At 38.4% G+C, this 18,822-nt stretch overlaps 2 protein-coding genes across 3 annotated transcripts in view; one reads left to right on the forward strand and one right to left on the reverse strand.

The window, feature by feature from the left end:
* LOC117341306 overlaps positions 1-4,806 on the forward strand; it is a 31,985-nt gene extending 27,179 nt beyond the window's left edge. The window contains exon 18 of the mRNA XM_033903160.1: positions 905-4,806. Within this exon, the coding sequence (XP_033759051.1) occupies positions 905-2,294 (1,390 nt within the window). The 3' untranslated portion in view covers positions 2,295-4,806. The remainder of the gene's footprint in view (positions 1-904) is intronic.
* A 9,023-nt stretch (positions 4,807-13,829) lies between these two features.
* LOC117341308 (cyclin-dependent kinases regulatory subunit-like) lies at positions 13,830-18,819 on the reverse strand. 2 transcript variants are annotated; one of them, XM_033903162.1, is made up of 4 exons: positions 18,719-18,819; positions 16,701-16,793; positions 15,520-15,647; positions 13,830-14,689 (listed from the first exon to the last, which is right to left on the reverse strand). In XM_033903162.1, the coding sequence occupies exons 2-4, from the start codon at positions 16,757-16,759 to the stop codon at positions 14,604-14,606; spliced, it is 273 nt and encodes a 90-aa protein (XP_033759053.1). In that variant the 5' UTR covers positions 16,760-16,793; positions 18,719-18,819; the 3' UTR covers positions 13,830-14,603. The 2 variants fall into 2 exon arrangements, with proteins under 2 accessions (XP_033759053.1, XP_033759054.1); XM_033903163.1 differs by having other exon boundaries at positions 18,742-18,760.
* Between the last annotated feature and the right edge of the window lie 3 nt (positions 18,820-18,822).

Below are 18,822 nucleotides of genomic sequence, written 5' to 3' on the forward strand. Positions count from 1 at the left end.
CAGTCAGTTAGAGCTCGGCGATGTAACCTCCAGATACAAGGGTCACGATAACTCAGTCAGTTAGAGCTCGGCGATGTAACCTCCGGATACAGGGGTCACGATAAGTCGGTTAGAGCTCGGCGATGTAACCTCCGGATACAGGGGTCACGATAACTCAGTCAGTTAGAGCTCGGCGATGTAACCTCCGGATACAGGGGTCACGATAAGTCGGTTAGAGCTCGGCGATGTAACCTCCGGATACAGGGGTCACGATAACTCAGTCAGTTAGAGCCCGGCGATGTAACCTCCGGATACAGGGGTCACGATAAGTCAGTCGGTTAGAGCTCGGCGATACAGGGGTCACGATTACACAGTCGGTTAGAGCCCGGCCACAACATTCGGTTACATGGGCCGCGATAACTCAGTCAGTTAGATAGAGCCGGTGATGTAACCTTCGGTTACAGGGGTCATGATAACACGGTCGGTTAGAGCACCGACCGCGTAACTACAGGTGTAAATCGGAGGTGTGTGGTTCGACGCTCCCTACCCTTGTCGGTGCGTGTTTCTTGGTAAGCTGAGAAACGTTCCGGATTGTACTGTCGTGGTTGTGTCCTTTGACAAGGCACTCTACCCAGATTGCTCTAGATGGCATGCGACGGGTTTCCAATATGCCATTGACATGCTACGGGCCTACCGTATGTTCAGTGAGGTTATCACCAACTGATACACGATGACTCTGCCTCAAAATAATCTTGGCTGTTAACGGGGCGATAAACCCAGCAAACAAATAAGTTCCCGTCGGTTGCGTGCTTTGCATTTTTATCCCTTTCGGTTTTATTGAATTCTCTCGTAAAAGCGTTATGTATTGTAAACGTAATAAGCACAAATAAAGTATTTTTATTTCTTTTTGATAATTTCGAATTAGGAGTGGAAAGGAAAAAAGACAGCGACCGGCGAAACTGCACTCTGTAGATGTACACCAACCCGAGTCGGGTGATAAGGAACCGATACAAAATGGCGTCGGACTGAAAGGTGCAGAGACACCAAACGTCGGCCGGAGTGAAGATGCCACCGAGACAACATCTGGAAGACGGTCAGCATTGATGTCTTCCAGGTCAGGTCACAAAACACAAGTCTCGAAAAGAGCTGATCGAACACGTAAGCCCCCAAAACCGTCAATCGGTGACGTCACAGACGATAATAACACTGTGACAAGGGAAACACAACAGGTTCCGGTGAGAGGCGATGGTGCTGCGAAGGATAACGAAAGGTATACGGATGATTCCCAATTCGAACTGAAAGAGAGTCGGATTTCAACGGAACATCCGTCGGTTATTCCACAGGGCAATGTCAGTACACCTGATGCAACATCAGAACAACCTGATCGTTCACAGACAAATGACGGGATACAGCACGCGGGCATGTCACGTGACAAAAAAGTACGTGAAATTGAAACAAGAAAGGAAGAGTCAAAACAGACAAAAAATCCAAATGTAAAGACTAGTCCGGATGATAGTAATCGTGAACAGGCAAACGAGAATGGTAGATTGGATCCCGGAGAAAGTGACACAAAGAAGTATCTAAACAGTGTTCCATCAGGACTGGCAGATACACCTGAGAGCAGGCAAAATGACGAAAGCCGAAGTGATGGGGAGGGCGGGATCTCACAAAAACCGAACGTATGGTCTGACGAATCAGGGGGGTCACCAGAGGTACACAAAGATAACACGAACATGGCAGTGACGTTTGAGAGTTCGGAACAACACATAGCGTCCAGGGAGGCAGGCGGACATGCTGAGACAGTACAGTCCGGAGCTTCTGACAAGAAAGAGATAGATTCTGAAACATCGCACAAACGTGATGAAAAAGTAAAGGATTCTTGGATTTCTAACGGACAGGACGAAAAAGTAAAGGATTCTGGGAATTCTAACGGACATGACGAAAACGTAAAGGATTCTGGGAATTCTAACAGACATGACGAAAACGTAAAGGATTCTGGGAATTCTAACGGACAGGACGAAAAAGGCATGGATTCTGGGATCTCAAACGGACATGACGAAAAATTAAAATATCCAGGTGTCTTAAACGGGCAAGTTGAAAAAGAGGTAAACTCTGAGACGTCAGATCGCCACGCCGAGGAATTGTCGGAGAGAGCCACCAATGTACATAAAACGGGCGAGAAGATAGAAGAGGATAAAACTCTCAATGATAAAGACACGAATGTGACCGATTATGATTACGAGGACGACTTTTCAGACGAGGATAATGACGATACTAACAATATAGATTTCTTCAGCAGGATCGCCGGAAATTAGATTTGATATATTTGAGATCCCAGATTCTAACACCTCAACTCGATACCTTCAATCGACGATAACCGCAACGAATCGACAAATGTGTTCCCGAGCAGTTTAGAGGTGTTGGTATTTTCATGTCATCATGTTTAGTTGTTTCAATTATCAATCATTGTTCAACAATGGAGAGTATTCAAATAACAATACTTCATGACACCATGGATGTTAATGGAAGTTAATCTGTGATATTTATTTTAAATGTGATTGTGTTTTAAGCGGTGACAACATTTAATGCATTTCCTGAATAATTATATGTCTCAATATTAATTAATTAATTAACATAACCTGTCACTACATATGACAGTAATAAGTTGTTGTAAGGTTAGGTAATCAGTGACAAATGAATTGGCTTGACTATTAGTATTAGTTGACAGATACAGAACTGTATACCTACTTGTCATGTTTTAACGATAATAGATTAGTCTATCTCACAAAGTGTGAATGATGAGAGTCAAATGAATCTCTTCGTACGTGAGGACACCGGTTGTTGTACTGTTCATTTTGACTTTTTGAACAATAAAATTATTTGGACATGAAAAAATAAAACGTGAATGATGAGCATTACGTATGTACCTGTTTAAATGGCGGTATTAACTACAGCCTTTTATAACTATATCTGTGATATTCAGTTTTATCATTAAAGTGTATGTTTCAGTCGATGTTACATTTTAACAGTGTCCAAACTGATAACACCGACTTCCCTTCTGGTCTCCCACACATTAGGCACCCAGATTTACCCGACGAATTGAAGCACGAATTAAATGGCGATGATAATTTACAGATAATCAAAGTAGTATTAAAAGATCTAAAAATCATAATGCAATTGCTTACGAAAATAATTTGCCACAGATTATTACTGGCGAGGATATGTACTTTACTTTATTAGAGAGCATAACATGGGGAAATTTACTTTACCACAGATCATCATTGGGGGAAAATAATGTTACCAGATATCATCATTGAGGAATATTAACTTTTCCAGATGTCATTATTTGGGGAAAGATTTACTGTACCAAAGATCATCATACTTTACCATAGATCATTAATAGGGAACATCTACTTGACCGGATATCGTTATTATGGAATATTTACTTTACCAGAGACCATCATTGGGGAATATTAACTTTACCAGATATCATCATTGGGGAATATTAACTTTACCAGATATCATCATTGGGGAATATTAACTTTACCAGATATCATCATTTGGGAACATTAACTTTACCAGATATCATCATTGGGAATATTTACTTTACCAGAAATCATCATTGGGGAATATTAACTTTACCAGATATCATCATTTGGGAACATTAACTTTACCTGATATCATCATTGGGGAATATTAACTTTACCAGATATCATCATTGGGGAATATTAACTTTACCAGATATCATCATTGGGGAATATTTACTTTACCAGATATCATCATTGGGGAATATTAACTTTACCAGATATCATTATTGGGGAATATTAACTTTACCAGATATCATCATTGAGGAATATTAACTTTACCAGATATCATCATTTGGGAATATTTACTTTACCAGAGATCATCATTTGGGAGTATTTACCTTAACAGAAATCATATTGTATTATTAATTATTATGGTACATTTTTATTTCCGTGTGACACTGGTCTAGTGGTAGGACACTGGGTTAGGTGACCGAGGAGTCACTAGCTCAAGTCCCAGAAAGGGCATTTGTATCCCTACAAGATACTTATACTCCGCTGTGTTCCGGTCAACTCAGCTGTACATGAGAACATACGTGTAAGGTGTTAGCGCCGAATGGCAGCTCCGGCTGTATATGCTAGCCCGAGTTTTCTCTGGCCCCGTCACCACCATGTCTGGTGTAAGGGCCCTACACCAGACATGGTGACAGGGCCAGAGAACACTCGGGCTATCTGTATGCTTTCAATGGAAATGGGAAGGACACAAGTTAGTCGTTAAAAGCCTGACGTACTGAACATCATAATTTGTGAACAGCTCTGAGACAATTAAGTATGTACTTGTACATGATTATTACCTGGTATACCTTTTAAATTATCTTAAACATCACTTTTCAAAGAGTTTTATGATTTAATATGAGGCATTTTACCAGTAATGTTATTATATCCTCACTTAAAAAAAATTGTTTATATTTACTACATTTTTTTTGTAAGGTAATTTATGTTTAAATGGTAGTAATTCAGTAGTGATTGTTTTAGAAAAAATGTTGATATGTCGGTATATGTAATGGCAAGAATTATATTACTTTTTAACAGCAGTCTTATATTTATGATGATTTATTGAAAATGTTAACTAGCCAATTTTAATACAAAGCAGTCTTATATTTCTGTTGATTTATTGAAAATGTTAACTAGCTAATTTTAATAGCAGCAGTCTTATTTTTTCATCACTTGTTGAAAAGATACCAAATGTAGACGTTGAAGCATCAATTGTATATTTGTAAATTGTCAGTAAAAATAAATTGTGTAGTAATGCTATGTAGTTTTGTTATTTTTACTATGTTGGATTAACCTTGAGGACAAATAATGATACCCAGGAACGTAGATTATCTACCCCTATAACATTGACCAGGCAGCTTGTAACTCCCATTATTACTATCTATAATGGTACGCACAGTTATTTTGATTGTACAATGTCATATCATCTGTAATTTCTTCTTGTCATAATCAGTCATCAAGCTTTTATACAAAGAAATCATTTCCCTAAATAAGCTATCAACTGACGATGTTTTATTTCTAAAACCAAAAGGATGAAGAAAGTTTGGGTTTTTATTTCAAAATACATTAATCCCTTTTAGAGGTGATACGCTTTACTGGTGTCAAACTTTTAGTGTTTGTATCGTTCTTTTAAAGTACTTTAACGTCCTTCAACAGCCATGGTCATATGAGGATTGGTGTCTTGGGGATACCAACAGCCGATTGGTGTCTAGGGGACACCAACAGTCAAGGTCACATGAGGATTGGTGTCGAGGGGACACCAACAGCCAGGGTCATACGAGGACGGGTGTCTAAGGGACACCAACAGTCAAGGTCACATGAGGATTGGTGTCGAGGGGACACCAACAGCCAGGGTCATATCATATGAGGATCGGTGTCTCGGGAACACCAACAGTCAGGTTCATATGAGGACGGGTATCTAGGCGACACCAACACCAGTGTCATATAAGTACATGTGTCTAGGGGATACCAACAGCCAGGGTGGTCATGAGGACAGGTGTCTAAGGGATACCAACAGCCAGGTTAGTTTGAGGACGGGTGTCTATGGGGACACCATCAGACAGGTTAGTTTGAGGACAGGTGTCTAGGGGACATCATCAGACAGGTTAGTTTGAGGACAGGTGTCTAAGGGATACCAACAGCCAGGTTAGTTTGAGGACGGGTGTCTATGGGGACACCATCAGACAGGTTAGTTTGAGGACGGGTGTCTATGGGGACACCAACAGACAGGTTAGTTTGAGGACGGGTGTCTATGGGGACACCAACAGACAGGTTAGTTTGAGGACGGGTGACTAGGGGACACCATCAGACAGGTTAGTTTGTGGACGGGTGTCTAGGGGACACCATCAGACAGGTAAGTTTGTGGACGGGTGTCTAGGGGACACCATCAGACAGGTTAGTTTGAGGACGGGTGTCTAGGGGACATCAACAGACAGGTTAGTTTGAGGACGGGTGTCTAGGGGACATCAACAGACAGGTTAGTTTGAGGACGGGTGTCTAGGGGACATCAACAGACAGGTTAGTTTGAGGACGGGTGTCTATGGGGACACCATCAGACAGGTTAGTTTGTGGACGGGTGTCTATGGGGACACCATCAGACAGGTTAGTTTGAAGACGGGTGTCTCGGGGACATCAACAGACAGGTTAGTTTGAGGACGGGTGTCTAGGGGACATCAACAGACAGGTTAGTTTGAGGACGGGTGTGTAGGGGACACCAACAGACAGGTTAGTTTGAGGACGGGTGTCTAGGGGACACCAACAGACAGGTTAGTTTGAGGACGGGTGTCTAGGGGACACCAACAGACAGGTTAGTTTGAGGACGGGTGTCTAGGGGACACCAACAGACAGGTTAGTTGAGGACGGGTGTCTAGGGGACACCATCAGACAGGTTAGTTTGTGGACGGGTGTCTAAGGGATACCAACAGCCAGGTTAGTTTGAGGACGGGTGTCTAGGGGACACCAACAGACAGGTTAGTTTGTGGACGGGTGTCTAGGGGACACCATCAGACAGGTTAGTTTGAGGACGGGTGTCTAGGGGACACCAACAGACAGGTTAGTTTGAGGACGGGTGTCTAGGGGACATCAACAGCCAGGTTAGTTTGAGGACGGGTGTCTATGGGACACCATCAGACAGGTTAGTTTGTGGACGGGTGTCTAGGGGACACCAATAGACAGGTTAGTTTGTGGACGGGTGTCTAGGGGACACCATCAGACAGGTTAGTTTGAGGACGGGTGTCTAGGGGACACCAACAGACAGGTTAGTTTGAGGACGGGTGTCTATGGGGACACCATCAGACAGGTTAGTTTGAGGACGGGTGTCTAGGGGACATCAACAGACAGGTTAGTTTGAGGACGGGTGTCTAGGGGACATCAACAGACAGGTTAGTTTGAGGACGGGTGTCTAGGGGACATCAACAGACAGGTTAGTTTGAGGACGGGTGTCTATGGGGACACCAACAGACAGGTTAGTTTGAGGACGGGTGTCTAGGGGACATCAACAGCCAGGTTAGTTTGAGGACGGGTGTCTATGGGGACACCAACAGACAGGTTAGTTTGTGGACGGGTGTCTAGGGGACACCATCAGCCAGGTTAGTTTGAGGACGGGTGTCTATGGGGACACCATCAGACAGGTTAGTTTGAGGACGGGTGTCTATGGGGACACCAACAGACAGGTTAGTTTGAGGACGGGTGTGTAGGGGACACCAACAGACAGGTTAGTTTGAAGACGGGTGACTAGGGGACACCAATAGACAGGTTAGTTTGAGGACGGGTGTCTAGGGGACACCATCAGACAGGTTAGTTTGAAGACGGGTGTCTAGGGGACACCAATAGACAGGTTAGTTTGAGGACGGGTGTCTAGGGGACACCATCAGACAGGTTAGTTTGAGGACGGGTGTCTAGGGGACACCAACAGACAGGTTAGTTTGAAGACGGGTGTCTAGGGGACACCAATAGACAGGTTAGTTTGAAGACGGGTGTCTAGGGGACACCAATAGACAGGTTAGTTTGAGGACGGGTGTCTAGGGGACACCATCAGACAGGTTAGTTTGAGGACGGGTGTCTAGGGGACACCAACAGACAGGTTAGTTTGAAGACGGGTGTCTAGGGGACACCAACAGACAGGTTAGTTTGAGGACGGGTGTCTAGGGGACACCAACAGACAGGTTAGTTTGAGGACGGGTGTCTAGGGGACACCAACAGACAGGTTAGTTTGAGGACGGGTGTCTAGGGGACACCATCAGACAGGTTAGTTTGTGGACGGGTGTCTAGGGGACACCAATAGACAGGTTAGTTTGAGGACGGGTGTCTAGGGGACACCATCAGACAGGTTAGTTTGAGGACGGGTGTCTAGGGGACACCAACAGACAGGTTAGTTTGAGGACGGGTGTCTATGGGGACACCATCAGACAGGTTAGTTTGAGGACGGGTGTCTAGGGGACACCAACAGACAGGTTAGTTTGAGGACGGGTGTGTAGGGGACACCAACAGACAGGTTAGTTTGTGGACGGGTGTCTAGGGGACACCAACAGACAGGTTAGTTTGAGGACGGGTGTCTAGGGGACACCAACAGCCAGGTTAGTTTGAAGACGGGTGTCTAGGGGACACCAATAGACAGGTTAGTTTGAGGACGGGTGTCTAGGGGACACCAATAGACAGGTTAGTTTGAAGACGGGTGTCTAGGGGACACCAATAGACAGGTTAGTTTGTGGACGGGTGTCTAGGGGACACCAACAGACAGGTTAGTTTGAAGACGGGTGACTAGGGGACACCAATAGACAGGTTAGTTTGTGGACGGGTGTCTAGGGGACACCAACAGACGGGTTAGTTTGAAGACGGGTGACTAGGGGACACCAATAGACAGGTTAGTTTGAGGGGTGTCAATGTTGTAATGTCTTCTGAGAGCACTGTCATTTTGACAATATTTTGTAACGAACCATCTTTCTGCTCATCAGACCTAAGATTGCGAGCAAACTAATTGACCCTCAGTATGTATCCAGTCCCTCTCTACTCCGAGCCTCATCATTCTACCACAGGAGGACAGGACCAAAACTCACCAAGAGGCGAGATAAAACATTTCTTCATCTAAACATGGCCAAGTAATAGGCGATTCAAATTAGTAACTAATTAAAACAGCGAACAGAGTAATTAACAACATGTTTGCCACCTTAAATGTATCAGACGTCAGAGTAAGAAGTAGTCAAAAGTGTCGAATGATTTTACATTACAACAGGACTAGCTAGTCCTCCTCCATTATATAGTGTCTTGCCTCCATAGCTATTTCTACTAGGGATATATGTTACAAGATTTCCAAAACGGTAAAAATGGCAACATGGATCCTAAAATCAATAAGTGGATATTCAACACTTCTTACTTGATATGACAATCATTTCAGATTTGTGATATCAAATTTCTGTATTGAAACCACTTTCCTTTCAGGAGAGGTATATTCGAAGAATGGATGTCATCTTGATTTTTAGTTAGGACCATCTGTAGCTCGGGTGTACCTGAAGTCTTGATACGATCATCACTTTTGAGGAACTATCTAACAAAGGATCTGTTAGGCAGTTAGTCCGTTTTTAAATATATTTCCAGCATGTATATTGACTGACCCGCAGAAAGTATTTCCGTAAGCTCGTCTGAAAGATATATAAAATCACCAGGTACGCCCTTATTTTATAAATGAACAATTCTGGTCCAACCACTTGGACCGTAATAATCAAGATTTTCAAGATGACTGCCATTTTGAAAGAAGCAAGGATTCACTGTATCACTTAGGACCATTAATATACTGTATTCACTAAGGACCATTGATATACGGTATTCACTAAGGACCGTCGATATACAGTATTCACTAAGGACCGTTGATCTACTGTATTCACTAAGGACCATTGATATACAGTATTCACTAAGGACCATTGATATACTGTATTCACTAAGGACCATTGATATATTGTATTCACTAAGGACCATTGATATACTGCATTCACTAAGGACCATTGATATACTGTATTCACTAAGGACCATTGATATACTGTATTCACTAAGGACCATTGATATACTGTATTCACTAAGGACCATTGATATACTGTATTCACTAAGGACCATTGATATACAGTATTCACTAAGGACCATTGATATACTGTATTCACTAAGGACCATTGATATATTGTATTCACTAAGGACCATTGATATACTGTATTCATTAAGGACCATTGATATATTGTATTCACTAAGGACCATTGATATACAGTATTCACTAAGGACCATTGATATACTGTATCCACTAAGGACCATTGATATACAGTATTCACTAAGGACCATTGATATACTGTATTCACTAAGGACCATTGATATATTGTATTCACTAAGGACCATTGATATACTGTATTCACTAAGGACCGTTGATATACTGTATTCACTAAGGACCATTGATATACTGTATTCACTAAGGACCATTGATATACTGTATTCACTAAGGACCATTGATATACTGTATTCACTAAGGACCATTGATATACTGTATTCACTAAGGACCATTGATATACTGTATTCACTAAGGACCATTGATATACTGTATTCACTAAGGACCATTGATATACTGTATTCACTAAGGACCATTGATATACTGTATTCACTAAGGACCATTGATATACTGTATTCACTAAGGACCGTTGATATACTGTATTCACTAAGGACCATTGATATACTGTATTCACTAAGGACCATTGATATACTGTATTCACTAAGGACCATTGATATACTGTATTCACTAAGGACCATTGATATATTGTATTCACTAAGGTCCATTGATATACTGTATTCACTAAGGACTATTGATATACTGTATTCACTAAGGACTATTGATATACTGTATTCACTAAGGACCATTGATATACTGTATTCACTAAGGACTATTGATATACTGTATTCACTAAGGACCATTGATATACTGTATTCACTAAGGACCATTGATATACTGTATTCACTAAGGACCGTTAATATACTGTATTCACTAAGGACCATTGATATACTGTATTCACTAAGGACCATTGATATACTGTATTCACTAAGGACTATTGATATACTGTATTCACTAAGGACCATTGATATACAGTATTCGCTGGTGGAGGTTCTGTCACTATAACATCATCCATTCCAGTAAAGTACCAATTACAGGATACTGTTTACAGGCGGACAAATGATGCTCTATAACTAAAGGTCATCTGGTGTTGTAAAGTTACAAAAAAAATCATCTGATGTCACAACTTTGGTTAGTTTAGACTTGGGTAAAAAGAAATCAATAAAGTAATGAAAATTAAAGATATTTCAAATTCATATATTTTTTATTCAGAAATCATCATTTTGTACATTTGGAAATGATACTGTTTAATAATGTCCTTATTTTTTTAATCATATTTGAAAAAGTTTAAGAAAAAGAAATGTTAAAATAACTTTTTATTCTACTAAGATATGAAAGATCAGATTAAGAAGGATAATTTCTGAACAAGAAATGTTAAAATATTCAGCATCTTAATGCTAATGCAAATATTTACATATTCATAATACTGTAATTAACATTTACATATAACAAATTATATAGAGAAATTTACAACACAAAAGCTAAAAACTCTACCGACAAATATAAACAACGAGTATAATGAATCTGAATCAAAAACAAAAAATTGCACCACATAAAAAAAACAATGATTAAAACATGAAAATCTATCTTAAACAATAAAACCATACTACAATGAATCCAAACCAAGAGTTATCACTGAAGTGAAATTGTTGGTGTTTTGTATACAATAAAATACATAGTGTATCTACCTGGACATTTGACATTTCCCAGTAAAATGTCAAACAGGCATGGAACCAGATTAAAACCATTGTTTATGGATTAAAAATCTTACACTTCAGTCAAAAACAATTAAATTAAACCACATTTCTTTTTCTTGAAGTAATATTTTAAATAAAATAATACAAAATTATTTATTCAAGCATTATTTATCACAAATGACTTGTGTGGTTGGGTGAAAGGTTGACTGTGCTACAATTTTAAGCAGGGGGTAATTTCAGGGAATAAGACTGTTTTGGAATTACTTCAAACATAGATTATTAAAACAGACCTCCAATAGAGTACCATTTTAATTAAGATTATAGCTTTAGCTTTTTCCAATGTCTTTTAAAAACAGTACTTAATCAGAAATACATAGAGGATATGTAACCGTGTCTTCAGTAATTCAAAATATACTTTATGAGTGTCGCTGATATTTTTATATTTTTCACGAGTGTGTACCACAAGTGAAAAACATTTGATCTTGCATTATCACGACGTCATATAACATGACGGAGAGCTGTATGCAAATGTTGATTTCCCCATTGTCGTTTGTAAGCAGTGTTATATTCTTTTTTTTTTATTTCACTGGCAAAAATGTAATAAAAAGATCAATAACATACGGTAGATTTGTTTTCAAATACATGGTTCATACAGACTTTGGTTCATCAAATTCAAAAACTTTTCAAGGATTTTCTACCATTAAACTCAAGGATTTTCCAAGACTTTCTACATTCAGTTTGTACTGTTTAACGTCTTACAACAAGGTCTTTTAAGCCCTGTGTGCGGGATATGTGTGATGATGTATCTTATTGCCACAGTCGGAATATATGATTTTATTAATATCTTAAGAAAGTAAATCATATTCCATATTTTATTTTAACATCAAATATATCCAAGACTTTTTATACCCGTACGTATGAACCATGTATCAATAAACAAATATCCAGTAATTTGTAAATAATGAATATTGTGGTTTAATCAAATGACTAGCTTACTAATGTTGATTAATTAGTAAATTATACTGAAATATGTGGAACTGAAAATGTTAAAAAAAAAACCAACAACATCTTTACATAAAAAATGATTAATAATTTTTTCTGTTAAAAATAAACATAGAACACCAATATTAACAACTGTACATTTACTCAAATAGCACCTTGGGCCTGTTCATTAATGTGGACAAACACGTTCATCAATTTTGTAACATTTGAGAATTAAATCTCCGTGGACTGTCAGATATTTATACAGGCCTTGAACGTCTTTAACGTTCATCTAAAGCAACAAGAAATCATTATGTCTGTCATTCATTCGAATGAAATGAACAAATCCAGCTCAAATGTTTGCACAGCAATAAATGAAAATGGCCCAGGCATCGCAACAGCACCATTATATCTAAAGCACTAGAAGCTACAGAAGGGCCCTGCCATATTTCAGGAACAGAATCAACATTCAAAGATGATTATGAATGATGGTTATCATGATGGAGATAGGCAAAATACTTTTAACAATAGTCCAGATAGTATCAATATCTTTTTGCCTTGATACATGACATATTTCTATTTTCATAGAAAAAGAAAATTTGAACAGAAAAATGGCAGAACCCTTGCAATGAAACATTTAAAACATGTACGTCATCAAGAATGAAAACAGTTCACAACACAGTTTATACAAAGATATGATATAATTTAAACAGGAGAGGATAACAAGTCTATGTATGATCAACTGTGTCCACTTTACTCGATACCTCAGAGAAAATATTGGCCTGCAATGTAAGGGGAGACAACTCACTACACTGAAGAAAGTTGTAATAAAAAGGGTTTTCTTTGTATTGTCTAGAGCTATTCCATTATTTATGTACAGGAGGATTCCTGTTTAAACAAACAGGAACCACAATCTGAAGTGATTTATTGGAAATGTACTAATATAATTAGCCACATTTTCTCCACCATAGAATTTATTTTTGGATTCCTTCATTTGGAAATATATTTTACTCAAATAGCCCAACATTTAGCCAAATTTAAAGAAATACACTTAAACAAATGTACTTGGGTCTGTGATTTAGTTAGTGTACAAATAAATACATTACTGAAATTCACAGTGTAAAATGCAGTAATGCCATTGGACAAGAGTTGCTCCCCCTGTCACAAATTTGAGACTACATCATGGGCAAATGAATTACATATTAAGAGGGGATGATAATAATGTCAGATTTTCTTGACATCATACTTCCTGGAGTCTATATAGAACTTGGGTATATATTTCAGGAAATCTTAAATCCATAAACATTTATAAAACTAACTAATAACATAGAGATTCAGTAATATCAACAAAGTTTGTAAAAACAAATTCATCGTATATTTTCTGAGGTAAGCAAAGTCTTGTCAACAAATCCACCTCCTCATAATCCAACATTCTATAGCCTTTTTTTTTTTTTAAAAGTCTTGATGATATCATGTTGAAAACAGGATAATCATGTTTCAACTGGGAAAGCAAGATCAGGCACCAGTTTTTATCAAATTTACATTTTTGTTAATTAACTTTTAAATTTTCAATCCTTAAGAAAGTACAAATTGAAATTGGCTTTCAGGAAGAACCAGTTTTGGGTTTGTTGCAAACACTAAACTTGAAATGCTATTTTATGGAAATAGGATTATGGTTAGATGGGTGGGGGCACTGTAGGTTTTAGAAGACAACCTTAAATCTCATCCATCTTCACTCGGCTTACTATAGGTTTTATTCAGTAAGAACAGTGAATTTCACCTTCCCTGGTGACCTGATTTCTCTACCCTGTAATCTACACTTCGGTAGTCAAAGTCCCAGTTAAATAACAGCCACAATAAACAAATTCTGCTTAGTAAACTAGTAACCATGGTTACATATACTATAACAATTAAAAGCCTTGAAGATGCCATTCTAGGGAAATTAACAAAACTATATTTAATGTATATATTTATACCTATGAATATAAGTAAGTATTGATCAGGTTTCTTGGAATGTTCAGACAAGTTTCCATAATTAAGCCATCATAGACCAAAAAAATAAAAACCAAATTAGTCATGAATCAACAAGTACTCAGAGTTTAAAGTATGAAATGAATGCCCTTTACATGTTGGTTAGTTCTCAGTCACTTCCGTTGTCCGAGACATCATTTTCTCTCCGTGGATCTGGACACCATTGTATTCCTTCAGACCTGTGTGTAGTATGACTCCCTAGTGTACCTGTGTAGTTATAGCTTGAGAAATCTGTGTTTTCTGTGTCTGTGGAACTGGCCGTCGAAACAGTAAGACATGTGGTTCTACAAAAGAGATAACCCATCATTAGGAAGATTTTATAGTTGAGTAAATATAACTCGGTTACTGAACATTCAAAGTACTGTTTGATCAAATCATAATAAAATATCATTTTATGCTCTCTTTAAAAATATATGATTAATAAAAACTTATTTTCATCAGTGCATATTTCATTCAATAGTATACAATGTACATCAGATGTATACTATTGAATGAAATATACACTGATGAAAATAAGTTTTGATAAAGTGCAATTTTTTCACCTCACAAAATTTCAAATGACATAATATTACACAAAATTCATGTAACTGGAATAATTTGTAGTTCAAAGCAAGTCTATAACTTTATACAACCTGACAACTTATTTTCAAAACAATCCCTTCAATCGTATATATTCGACTTCAAGATACTTTTTTTATTCCCCTTCGATGGATTTATGGATTATTTCTCAAGACTTGTGCCTTGTTATTAGAATTTAAGGTAGATGATCTTAGGCAAGTACTTTATTATATACCTATTAAGCAATTAATATCATGAACATTACACTTCTGTGCAGCCAACATTTGTACAACCATTTCATTTTTCTATTTACCGAAAACAGACAACGTTTTAGGGCTTTTCCACTTAAATATTAGCCAATGGGAGGAATCCAGAAATAAAGAAATTCTAAGCATGGCGAGCACCGGAGAAAATATAGTTACAAAATAGTAAATCACTTCTATTTGATGAACCCAGAGTCATCTTGTTGGGTAGATATTTTATTTTAATATCATTTAATACTTCATCAGAAGCAAGGCCATTACAGCTTAAACTTTATAGGAAAATGACTACACACCCGGTGAGTGGACCATGTAATGTATCCAGCCAGGAGACTGCTGCACCCCGATGTTCCTCCACTCCGTCTCCGTCATCAAATGATTCTTTGGCACAAGCTTGGCTATGTCAGGTGGTAGGATAACATGCCTGATTAGAAATCACACCAACTTTGTTAAAACAAGAGAACTGCAGGGCAGAACAACATACACATGTACCACATGATATCGTTGTATCTAGACAAATACTAATAGGATAAGGAAGCACTGATCATGGTTGTCTAATCAAAATGCAAACAGACAATTTCAAGTCATTAAACAAGATTTATAAATGTGAAAACTGAGGGAAAGTACATACGTGTTTAGACAACAAGATTTAATAACTGAAAAAACAAGCATACTGGGTATTGCCAAAGCAATACATATCACCTGGAACCCTCCTCCTGCTAAAAATAGTAACCTTGACCTTGACCCAAAAACTCTGAAACTCAAACTTATCCGAGGCATTATATCATTATCGTTGTTTGAGGTTTGATGAAAATTCCCCAAGGAATGAAGCTGCTGGAGCCCTGACAAACTTTGGAGCTAGAAACACATCGTATATGGATAGAGAAATCTGGTCATGTGATCATCTTGGCTGTTAACCTCTGTTACACATTGGCTTCTCAATACGGGATGAGACAACAACTAGGGCCAGATTTTAGTAACCACTGGTCACGTTAGACAGGTGACCGCTTATTCAAGGTTAATTATACAGTATTTTTCATCGGATGGACCAAAGACTGGTCGCATAACGGAGCTGGTCGCTTATTCAAGGTGACCATTCAAGCAGGTTTGACTGTACATATAATTCTAGAATATTCAGGATATGATCCTGCAATTCTAAATTAATTTTTTTTTTCTTTTCAAAATAACAAAATATTGTTAAAAACTGATTAATTGATGAATCTAATGATATTAAATTAAAGACATATATGATTTACATTTCTGTACATAATGTTAATAGACTAGTTCTCCCCATTTAGCTTTTTATCTCTCACCAAATTAAAAAAAAAACTTTTTGATAAGAATCACTTTTAATGCCATGCACACACTAGGGAATACAAAAATGACACCTCAAAGCTATCACAATCAAAATTTTAAGCAGTTGAAAAATAAAGACAGGTATAACAACTAATCTTTTATTAACATAAATATTTCTTACCTGTACTCAAAATTTTCATCAAAATATTTCTCAGAGTAGGAAATCTGTTCCACAGGCATTTTGGTATATTCAGCAACTGTTTAATGTAGTCACCTGTAAAATAAATTGAACAAAAAATCTTCAAACATATTCAACATGTTCACCTGTGAAATGAATTAAAAAGTCACCCATTTTAAATTCATCAATTAAATACTGTGTCATTGTGGCCAAACTTTTAAGTTTGACAAATACCATTTTAGTAATTAAAATATGTTTAATACTTTCGCAGCCTTTGCCTGGATTGAACATCTCAGGACTAGCCTGTGTGCCTAAGCTTACCATCGATATCATGGAACAAAATATAATTTCTAATGCAAATGCCTACAGTATACTGGGACACCCATGTAACCATCCTCGCTAGCCAAGGCTTCTGATTACGCTACACTCCACGAACCCTTGGCGGATATAGTCGTCAGTTCTGGCCCTCTAGTGGAGATTCGAAATTACCACCCTTTATTCATGAAATTTTCGACCAATCAAAATGAGCATTACCAATGTACTTCATCGGTGATGTTTACTGACACACATGAAGGCTTGTGTCAATTTCGATGAGATGTGTGATCAATGACTTATATAAATTGATCAAACACTGTGAATGTTTCCCCAATGATTGTACGTCTCTGTATTTAGGTAAAATGCCATGACATAGTCGACAATGTAGTTCTGTACTGGGTGTCGCAGTTTTTGTTTAATGCGAAACCAAGCCTGAATGTAAATGGGATTTGATTGGTTGCCCTGGGATTCCAGGGCGTGACGGTTTGAACACGACTATATCCGCCAAGGGTTCGTGGAGTGTAACGTAATCAGAAGCCTTGGCTAGCGAAGATGCCATGTAACAGACCTAGAGCATACGACAAGTTAAATTTATTTCAATGTCGCCTCCCTTAGAGATCAAACCCAGCACTTCTGGAGAACTTCTCAGGGTCGAAGACTTTAAAAGAAAGGGAAGAGTGTAGCGGAATTGGAGAGGGTCGACCATCGGACCAGGTAGCTCAATTGGTAGAGCATCCGGCTAGTGTTTGGAGGTCCTGGATATAAACCCCGGTCTGGCCATGCATTTTCCTACTCCTACTACATTTGCACTTAAGTAGTATCTGTATTTATCCTAAAACGGCCGCCTAAAAGACAGTCTACCACTGAATGATGAAGTGTCCAGGTGATCGAGTCCATGTGTCAATCTTGCTAGGCATTCGATTGATAACACAGAATTAACAGCTTAACAACCTTCAAACCTAGTTTATTATATTAATCCTTTGCTTACTCTTTTATTTTTTTTTTGATAAGAATAAAAGTCGATTGATGTTTTATTGAAATAAATGGTGATGAATCCTGCCATTTCAGGAAGATAAATGTGTATAAGTTTGTATATCTGTACAACCATAGAGTAGACAAATCAATATTAAAAGTCAAAGTCACTCATACCTAACATAAAAAGGCAGCCGATTTTATTTTTATCCGGCCTTATTGGGCCGATACCAGGGTGATTAGAACTAGCCTATGTTCTTGAGATCTGGATAAACCCTACTCTATCGCATTGTTCTGACAGACGATAACTATGCAGTATATGATCTGAATGAATATGAATAGAGAGGCAATTAGCATGCCTGCGTTCAGAATAAACGAAGTTAAACTCTTGTCCCGAAAAAAATCATTACGATCTGTTTTTAGTATGTCCGAGTAGATATCTAGGGCCCGTGTGGTTTTTCGCGCAAAATCGTTAAAAAAGCTATGTATAATGGTGATGGAATAGAAATGAATATAAAATACCCTCTGACGATAGGCGAAACACGGTAATTATAAATCATGATCATCTAGACTTACAACAATGCAAAACTCCTGGCCATAGTTTACCCGAAATTCTACCCGCGGCTCTACTCTAACGATAGGAAAATATAGTGAGTATGATTTTGAGTTGCAATGGGAACTAATTGCGGGATGACATGAAGCATCGATTTGCATTCCATATATTTCAAGCCTACCAAAATATTGTTGTCCGGCTTACTGTTTTGATTCTGGCGCCTCCGGTTTAGTAATCTCGGGATTTCGCGCGAGATTAGACGAGAACTGCGACTGGATCGGGTCA

The sequence above is a fragment of the Pecten maximus genome, chromosome 13 (assembly GCF_902652985.1).
Source record: "Pecten maximus chromosome 13, xPecMax1.1, whole genome shotgun sequence".
Taxonomy (NCBI): domain Eukaryota; kingdom Metazoa; phylum Mollusca; class Bivalvia; order Pectinida; family Pectinidae; genus Pecten; species Pecten maximus.